Source organism: Mastomys coucha, unplaced genomic scaffold, assembly GCF_008632895.1.
Source record: "Mastomys coucha isolate ucsf_1 unplaced genomic scaffold, UCSF_Mcou_1 pScaffold1, whole genome shotgun sequence".
NCBI classification, from domain to species: Eukaryota; Metazoa; Chordata; class Mammalia; order Rodentia; family Muridae; genus Mastomys; species Mastomys coucha.
In genome coordinates, this window is record NW_022196891.1 from 16,520,397 (window position 1) to 16,530,589 (window position 10,193).

The 10,193-nt window shown below is 49.7% G+C and overlaps 1 protein-coding gene across 2 annotated transcripts in view; it reads left to right on the plus strand.

Annotated features, from left to right (window-relative positions):
* The first annotated feature begins 1,563 nt into the window (after nt 1-1,563).
* Sctr (secretin receptor) overlaps nt 1,564-10,193 on the plus strand; it is a 62,408-nt gene continuing 53,778 nt past the window's right edge. Inside the window, exon 1 of one of the 2 annotated variants that reach the window (XM_031380695.1) lies at nt 1,564-1,918. In XM_031380695.1, coding sequence (XP_031236555.1) covers nt 1,853-1,918 — 66 coding nt within the window. In that variant the 5' untranslated portion in view covers nt 1,564-1,852. The remainder of the gene's footprint in view (nt 1,919-10,193) is intronic. The other variant, XM_031380705.1, reaches the window with a different exon arrangement.

A 10,193-nucleotide genomic window follows, 5' to 3' on the forward strand; every position in this document is an offset into this window, starting at 1 on the left:
CTCGGGAGGCAGAGAGAGGAGGACCCCTAGGGCTCAGTGACCAGAGGTGTAGCCAAATAATGGGCTTCAAGTTCACTGAGAGACCCTGCCTCAAAAGATAAGGGAGGAGTGGTCGAGGAAGACGCTCACTACCGATCTCTAATCTCTACGCACCTCCACACAGGCATGCACACGCACCCGCACACAGGAAGTGTGGATAGAACTTACCCCAAAGTCAAGCAAGAACAGCCTCTCCTCTCCTCGGGATGACCTTTAAGACCCTGTTGGAAGGACATGCTGAATATCTAGGGTTCTGATGGTTGGAACTTTGGTTTAATGTCCCACTTTCTGGTACTGCGTGACTGGGGCACTGGATTAGAACTAAGAGGCCATTGGCGTAAAACCCTGGTCCTTCTCTTTCCCAGGGAGGGTGACGTTGAAGCTTGAAGAATGTACTGTATGGTATTTCCCCACAGCGGCCACCACAGTCTCTACCATCTCCCTCTCACACACAGAAGTGCTGCTCTCTGGGCCGTTAGGAGTGCTTGCCTGGCATGGAGGAAGCCTTGGGTTTGCTCTCTAGCTCAGCGTTCGTTCGGCATTCACTGGGTGACGTGTGGTTTCAATCCTAGCATTCAGGAGATGGAGACGGGATGATCCGATGTTCAAGGTCATCTCTAGCTACATAAAGAGCTTGGAGCCAGGATGGGCTTGAGATCGTCTCAAGAAAAAAAAAAAAGTATCTCCTACAGTTGGAGTATTAAGTGTCGCCGAAAGACCCCTGTATTAATAAAGGCTTTGTCCCTGGGGTGGACAAAGTGAGCTAGTGAGAAGTGACGGGCTCCTAGGTCTTGGGACGTGGGACCTAGTGAGAGGTCTTTGGTCATAAGGGATGTGACCTCAGAGGAGACAACTGGACCCTGGCCTCTTTCTCTTTGTCCCCAGGGCTCGTTAAGTAAGGACGTTTAGCTCCACTGTGTACTCCCAACCCTGAGCATGGGACTGGCTGCTTTGCGCCTGCGCCAACCAATCACCGACTGAGGCCCTCCAGACTTTGAGCAAAACAACCCTTTTCTCTTTATGCATGGGTTGGCTGCTTATTTGTTGCAGTACTGAAAGCTAAAGAACAAGAGAGTTTACATCACTTCACGCCGTTCTGTAGGACCGAGTAGAGATTGATTTGTCTGTTTGTTTAAAAGTCAGCCTGGGTGCTCACTTCGGCAGCCCATATTCTAAAAGTCAGCCTGGGAAATGGTAGCTGATCCTACAACGTAATAGAAGGTATAGAAGACCACGTCTGTAATCCCAGGACTAGGAAAATTGAGGCAGGAGGTCTGAAGTTCAAAGTAAGCCTAGCCTATATAGTGAGACCCTGTCTCAATCGAGGATTAAAAAAAAAAGAAAGAAAGAAAAAGAAAAGGTGTTGCCTACCGGTCACTGCTCAAGGCACGTGACTCAAATCCTCCAGAGAGAGTGCTTTCTGGCTTGGAAGGGAAGGAGGGAGGTTGCAGCTGCCTCTAGGCGGGTGTCTAGGGTCCCTACTCCTCTCCTCCCTGCCAGCTCTGTGCCGCCCCCCAACTCCTCCCTGCTGTTCCCAGCAGGGTGGAGTCGCGAGCTGCCGTCCAGTCCTTAGCCATAGACACTGCAGGTTAGTTAACAGTCCTGCCACCTCCTTCAGGGAGCAGCAGTCCCTAGCTTGGCTGCGGATCTGGTCGGCTTGGGTAGGTCCAGCCATGGCTTCTCTGGGCTTGGGGGTCGCCCAGAGTCCTGGACGACGTGCAGGACGCTGAGTGGGACCCGGAGACGGACACTCAGCTCCTGAAGAGGCCAGACCACAAAGGGGAACACCAGTGGGCGGAGCATACTCAGCACCATGAGCCCCCGGCGGCTGTCACTGCTTCTGCTGAGGCTGCTGCTGCTCACCGGCGCTGCGCACACTGTGAGTACCGCGCCCCGCCCGCCCCGCGCCCCCCGGGCATGGACCCCACGGACCAGTCCACGGTCCTCTACCGGGTCCTAGGAGCTATGGGCAGCAACCGATCTCTCTTCCCTCAACATACTCCGTGGAATATCCGCTCGGTCGGAACCCAGTTCTTCAAAGGCAAATACTTCATGGGCTCTGTGTGAAGCTCAGTCCCCTCACCTTGGCTCATCCCTTCCCGCCGCTCAATTCACTTCTTTCCAGGAGACAATTCTGTAGCCGCCCCGACAACGACGCGTGGTGTTAGACATTTGCTCTCTAGGGTTGTAGCAAAACACCCTCGTTCCCTTTTGAGACCCCTGTCTCAAGCACGGAGACCAAGGCTCAGAAACGGGGCGTGAGAGGCTCACTGCCAGAAAAAAAAAAAAAAAGTCAGAACCACATTGTTCAGGCTAGCTAGCGCTTTGGCGGGGTTTTATTTTTTTCCACGTGCCCCGGTGTGCAGATGCGAAATTGCAGTTTCTGCATCTGTGATGGGATCATGTCAGCCCTGGAGGGACTGGCTTTCTAAAGTCTGCCCCTCTTGGGAGCAGTAGGGTCGCAACAAACTCGGGTAGGAGAGGAAGAAAGTTGGAGGAGGAGAGAGAGGTCAGGCGGTAGTGGTTTCTTTCCCATAGAAACTTCTGGGAACTTTCCCCTGGGATATCTGAATGAGAGACAGGCTACATGGAGGCTGGCAGGATGGGAAGAACTGGGAAGAAGGTCAAGGCTGCCGGCTTGGACTCCAGGGTTACCACAGGGAATAGATCCTGGAGCTGCCATCTGGATCAAAATGCGACGTTTCTCCTTTCCTGGGGGCATTTCTGTGCTGTGCTAGAGCGGCAGGAGCAGGCTCTGCTTCCATTTTTTGGTCTCAAAGGCGATCTCGGGAATAAGCAGATGGGGAAACTGAGGCTGTGCTTAGTTCACGTCTTCACTGCACCTGAGAAGGCTGCTTGTGTGTGTGTTCAAGCCCCTCGTTTTACAAAGGTCTCAGTGGGAGGCTTGCTTTTGATCAGCGTGTCAGGAGCCCGGCTAACTAGTGCCCAGACCTTCAGACTCCTCTCTTTGGAAGGAAGGGGTCTGACCTGCCTGAGGTTTGCTCTGTCCCCTGTACCCCTTGTGTGTGCGTGTCACTTGCATACCCATATGCAGTGTGGGTATCTCTAGGGGAAAGGCTTCGCGTGGGCCTCTGGTTATTGTGTGGGCTTATCCAGACCTGTGATTCTATCTCTTGGGGATTGTGGTAGAAAACGCCTTTAATAAATGAGGGTGGAATGGCCTACTTTGTTTGGACTGTTTCCCAGCTTCTACAACTTTTCCTTCTGCTCCTTAGACTCTGGGTGCTCAGACGTTGGATCTTGAGATTTGAGGGTAATAAAGACAGTTTCTTCCTCCCTCTTGCGTTTCCCTCAGAGGGATAGTATCAGTGTCTTCCAAAGACACCTCTGCAGCTGAAGTGCTCCTTCCTAGCTCCCTCCCTCCCCTCTTCCTACAGGGGAAGTGTCAGAGGGTCCTTTGCAAGGAGAAAGTGAAAAGACGGTGACTGTTGAAGGGGGCTGGGTTTTACCATAAGAAACTGAGCACACCACTTTCTTTCTCTGCTAGTTTGTTCAGTTTGTTCCATGTAACAGGTTTGTGTGAGCAGGTGCATGGATGTGCATGTGGAGGCTGGAGAGCATCTTCGGGCTTTCATTCCTCATGCGCTATCCACCCTGGCTTCTTGAGGTCAGGCCTCTCGCTGGCCTGGGACTCACCAAGCAAGGTAGGTAGACTGGTCGGCAAGTGCTGGGGATTCTCCTGTGGCCACTTCCTGAGATCTGGGGAAGCTATAATGGCTGGTTTTAATGTCAACTTGCCACAAACTAGAATCACCAGACACGCGCACATGGGAGTACACAGACATACATGCAGGCATAATACCCATACTTATAAAAATCTTTTTTAAAATTATTATGTTCTCTACGCTAGCTCTATTGTTTTATTCTTATAATATTATTAATATATTTTGATCATATTCATTCCCCACTTATTCCCCTAACTTTTCCTGGATTCAGCCCAACCCCTCCCAAGTTCATCTTCTCTCTCTCTCTCTCTCTCTCTCTCTCTCTCTCTCTGCAATGACCCACTGAATATAATTTGTGTTGCCCATATAATCGTGGGTATGGGGCAATCCACTGTAGCATAGGCCTATCTGAACAAAACTGAAGGTCTACATCCCTGAAGAAAACTGACACCCCATCTCCATATCAGTGATTAATTATGAGTAGCTCCTCATCTGGGGTGCAGGGGTCTCATACGTCCCTCTCCCATCCCTGCTGGTATGTTCACTGGCTTGATTTGTTTAGGTAAGCAGGGCTACAGTGACTTCTTGTGTGTGATTGCCCCAGCATGTCAGGAAAACACCGTCTCTGTAACTTCCGACTCTTGTAATCTTTCTGATCCATGATTCAAACAGGGCTTCTTAACTTTGACACTGCTTTTTTTGTGTTTTGTTTTGTTTTTTTTGTTTTTTGTTTTTTGTTATTTGTTTGTTTGTTTGAGATAGGTCTCATATAGCCCAGGATGGCCTCCAATTCCCTATGTAACTAAGGACTGTCTTGAACTTCTGATGCCACCACCGCCTCTACCTACTGAGTGCAGGTGTGCACCACCACGCTATGGTTATGCTGGGTTGGGGGTGGAACCGGAGCTTCATATATACTAGCAAAGCACCAGATGAGCCACTCCCCAAGGCCAACCTTGACCCTTTTAACATGTGCACGAGATATAGCAGTTCTGCGCATTGGATGAGCCTGAGCAGCATCTCTGGTCTCCCTAGATTAGGGTCCAGGAACATCTCTGCGAAGCTGTGACAACAGAAAATTATCATCAGGCGTTGTCGAATGCTCTGGGGATACAAGGAGGGGAATTGTCCCTGTGTGACAGCTACTGCCGCAAGGTCTGTTGTGTTCTGAGAGGAAACCAGCAGGACTAAAAATAGGTGTTGCTGATTGAATTTGAGGCACTATGGTGACAGAGACTCTGAGTCCAGTGATGGAAACAGGGTATTAGAATTTGTATCTTGTGTGTGTGTGTGTGTGTGTATGTGTGTGTGTGTGTGTGTAAACGTGTGTGGAGGCCAGAGGTCAACCTTGAGCATCATTCCTAGGGACCCTGTCCATCTTGGTTTTTTTGAGGCAGGGTCTCTCCCTGGGGTCTGGAACTCACTGATTTGGCTGGCCTGAACAGTCTGAAAACCTAAGGACCCACCAGTTACTTCCCATTGGTGGCATTTTTAAAGTATGTGTCACCATGACTGGCTTTTTATGTGGGTTCTTGGGAGTTGAACTCAAGTTGTTGGACTTAGAATGCAGTCACTTTACCCACTGAGCCATCTCCCTGACCCTATAGTTTAAATCTTATATACTCTCTCAAAGACCTGTGTGTTGAAGACTTGGTGCCCAGTTCATAGAACAATCCGGGGGTAACCAGACTTGGGAGGTAGAGTCTGGTGGGAGAAAGTTAGGGGGTATTGTGACCCTGGTCCTTCCTCTATCCTTCTCCGCTACCCTGAAGCGGGCAGTATCCTCTGTCGCATGCTCTCAAATGACACTCTAGGTCAAAACAAATCCTTCCTCCTTAGCTGATTTTCTCTGCTACTTCATCAGAGCAGTGGGAAGCTCACTAACACATAAGCATAGCTAACAAAAAACCCATTTCCAAACCAGGTAAAAGACAGCAGAGAATGCACTCGCTGTCTTCGATGCCCTGCTTCGGCATTTTCTCCTTGTCCCTGCTTTCTAGTCGATGGCTCTGAAACAGAGACTCTCCAACTTCGTAGCCTTAGCCCAGCCAGCTTCCCAGTACCGCTGCTGGTCTGAGTGGTTAGTGTTTCGCCACTGTGGTCGGCCCCTTCCAGTGTCTCATCTCTCGGCCCCAGTCTCCCTGCAGTGTTAGGGACACTGACCTTCACTGGGCTCTGGGGAACCCAAAGCAAACCTCCAACACTCAGATCCTATCTACTTGTACTTGCTTACAATAAATATAAGGCGGCTCAGCATTGGGTGGACTTGAAAAAGTGAAATTATCCTGGGCCTGCTGGCTTCAACAGACCACTCTGACAGGTGAACTCTGATGGGGATAGGTAGGCCTAGTCAACTGTGCCTGCAGCCCAGACCATCCTGTCCCTTATAGGAACATGAGTCTGTTAGGATTGGAACCTGGCCCCAGGACCTCAGTTAACCCCAGGACTCTATCTGGAACCCTCCGCCTTGCTCCTCTCACCCACGGCTCTCAGAGACGTGCTCACGTGACCTGTCTATTTGAATTCCTGCCCTCCTGATTCACAATCTCATTTCCAGCTGATTGATTTGCCTGTTGTTTCCTGAGAGTCCAGACTACCTGGACCAGCTTCCTCTGAGCAGCTAGCTTCTGATAGATGTGTCTAATGCGAACCCTCTGCTTCTTTCCCTTCTATTCATCTTGGTCAGCCCAACTGTCCTAACAAAACCCGTACACTGGGGGCTGAGGACGTGCTTGCCTGGCAAACACAAGGACCTAACCTTGATTGCCAGATTTTAAAAAGATCAGATATAATGGCTCTCAGCTCTGGGAAAGGTGGAGAGCAGCAGACCCTTGGGGCTCTGTGGTCAGCCAGCCCCAGCCTACTTGGTAAGATCCGAGGCAGTGAAAGACCCTATCTCAAAGCAAACAAACAAACAAGAAAGTAAACAAAAAACAAGGTGGTGGCAAATGAATAATAATAATAATGCATCGGGTTGACCTCTGGTACACCTGTGTGCGTGAACACACACACACACACACACACACACACACACACACTCCACAGACCGACCAGCATAAACAACAAAGGACTCTTTTCCTGGATTCTGGAGCTGAAGTCTCCATCAAGGTCTAGCATACCCAGTATTCTGCGAGGGTTCACTTCCTGGCTTCTAGGTAGCTCCTCTGTTCTCTTGGGGCCTGTGCAGGGAGCATGCTGGATGAACATTGTCTCCTCTGTAAGACTATGGATCTTTTAGGGTCCAGCCCCCACCCTTACAGTCACCTTACCAACACTCACTATATTCTGAGAGGCTCTGTCTCCACACACAGGCACATTGGTGCGAGGGCTTCGGTGTATGAGCCGGGGTGACATAGACACTCAGTCCGTGGCACTACTTGAGAAGGGAGCACTGCCATCTTGTCATGACCAGTTCCTACACCTTCCCAATCTGTGTGGCTCAGCTTTTGTCATTAAACAAACACATGGGATGACCAACTTATGAAGACAGGTTGATTTTGGCTCATATTATTGGAGATCCAATTCGTGGTGAAATAGCCTATTGTTCTGGGCCCATGGTGAGGCCCAGCATGGTGGTTTAAGTCCATGGTGAGTTAGGGTATTCCTCTTGGCTTGTGGTGAGATCCAGCATCATGGTGAAAGTTCATAGTGGAAAATAAAGACATGAAGTGACCGTAGCCTGTAATCCCCTTCAAAGGCACATCGTCTGATGGTTAGTTTTGAATCATCTGGGGGAGAGAATATCTCTGAAAGGTTGTCTAGATTGGGTTGCCGTCTGGGCATATCTCTGGGGGATTATTCAGATCACATTAATGAAGGTGGAATGCCATCGAGGTTGCCACCGTAGAGGATGCTGACTGTGTAGAAGTAGAGAGAGGAGCAGAGCATTAACGTGCAAGCATCTGTTGGGACTGCGGATGCGATGGGACCAGCGGGCTCAAGCTCCCACTGCCAAGGCCACTGCCATGATGGCCCAGGTAACGGAACTGTGAGGGATCACGGAAGAGTGAGCTGAAAGAACCCCTTCCTCCCTTCATTTGCTCTTGTCAGAGTATTTTATTACAGCAACAGAAACAAAACTAAGATATGCCCCCTCCCCCTGACACACACACACACTCACATACTTACACACTCACGCACACTCACACACACACACTCGCAACACTCACACACACACTCATGCACACTCACACACACACACTCGCAACACTCACACACACACGCATACACACACATACTCACATACACATACACTCACACACACGCACGCACGCACACATACACTCACATACACATTCACACACACTCACACATACACACTCACACACACACTCACACACACTCACACACACATATACACTCACATACACACTTACACAACACACACACACACACACACACACACACACACACTGACCTGTCTTTTACTAGCTCCCGCCTTTTAAAAGTTCTACAACCTTCCGAATAACACCAAGTTAGGAGCTCAGCCTCTAACACACTGGGGACCATACTAGATCTAAACCATACCACCGACCCACACCTCGGGAACTCCCTTCCCCAAGTGACCCAGTCTTGCACAACCACCACCTCTCTGTGTCCGACTTCTTTAGAGTCCACTCAGAAGTGGGGTCGCACTGAGCATTTCCCTCTTCCTAACGGCTCAGCTTGGCCAGTCCCTTCAGGGCTGGTAAGATCTCTTCACCTCCCTCCACAGTCCCAGCTCTGCCCCCTGGTGGCCAGCCTCTTGGACGCTGTTTCTGGGCTCATAACCTTCATTTTAACTTCCTGCAGCTTGGCTCCTGCTCAGCACCCACAGAATCAGGCTTATCAGTGGCCTCCATTTAGTCCCACTTGTTAGACATTTTTGAAAAAAAAATCTTTTAAAATTGTGTTTCGAGTGAAAGATGAGACAGCTTAGTCAGTAAACGCTTGCCTGGCAACCAGGGGAACCTGAGTTCCATCCCTATGTCAGAGCATCAAGCATGGTGGTTGGTTCATGACTAAAATCACAGCACTAGGGAGATTGAGACAGGAGAGTCCCTGGGGCTTGCTGGCCAGACAGTCCAGCCTAACCAGTGAGCATCAGGCTATTGGCAGACCTTGTATCAAAGGAGCATGACATCCAAGGTTGTTCCCCAGCTTCGACACATCCACACAGGGAGGATGTGCATACTTACAACATACGTATATATATACTCATGCTCACACAATTAAAAATCACACATGCTTGAGGGGACGTGGTATTTTGATGTGCATGATGAAATGATTGCCACAGTCGAACAAATTTTTGTGCATCTCTTTTGTGTGTGCGTGTGTGCCTGTGTGTGCCTGTGTGTGTGTGCATTCACGTGGGTATGCGTGTGCGCATGCGTATGAAGAGTCCTTGAAATCCACTAAGTATCTCTCCCTTCCCTTCATCTCCCAGCTCCATGTAACCACCATTTTATATTGTTCTTGTCCATTTGTCTGTTTGGATTGTGTGTGCATGTGCATGTGCCTCTCTTTGCATGTGTATGCATGTGCAGATGCATGTGCCGTCTACTTTGTTTTTGTGAGATGACGTCTCTCCTTTGGCTTTGTAACTTCTGATGCAGGCTGGCAGGCCAGTGAGACCCTGGCATCCACTTGTCTCTCCTTCTCCAGGGCTGGGATTGCTGTGCCTAGCTTTTTAACATGGATTCTAGCAATCAAACTCAGGTCCTCATGCTGGCATGCCAACCGAACATCTTTCCAGCTCAGAGATTTATTTAGTGCAGTTTCCAATATGGAGGATCTGCCTCTACCTAGGTCCTTCATGCTATGTCGTCATAGAAGAAGGGCTTGACCAGAGCCTGACAGGGCTTGACCAGAGCCTGACAGGGCTTGACCAGAGCCTGACAGGGCTTGACCAGAGCCTGACAAATACAGGTGCGGATGCTCACAGACAACCATTAGACTGAGCGTGGGGTCTCCAATGGAGTAGTTAGGGAAAGGACTGAAGGAGCTGAAGGGGATTACAACCCCATAGGAAGAACAACAATATCAACCAACTAGAGCCCCCCAGAGCTCCCAGGAACTAAGCCACCAACACCAAAGAGTATATATGGAGGGACCCATGGCTCCAGACGCATATGTAGCAGAGGATGGCCTTGTGGGACATCAATGGAAGGAGAGGCCCTTGGTCCTATGGAGGCTCGATGCCCCAGTGTAGGGGAATGCTTGGGCAAGTGAGGCAGGAGTGGGTAGGAGGGGTGCACCCTCATAGAAGCAGGGGGAGGAGGATGGGATGGGGGGTTTCAGAGGGGAAACAGGAAAAGGGGATAACATTTGAAATGTAAATAAATAAAATATCCAATAATAAATAAAAAACAAAAAAAAAGAAGGCAAGAGACGGTATATGTGTGTGCATGCATGTATGTATGAATGTGCATGTGTGGGCATGTGAGTGTGTGTTTGTGTGTGTGTGTGACAGAGAGAGAGAGAGAGAGA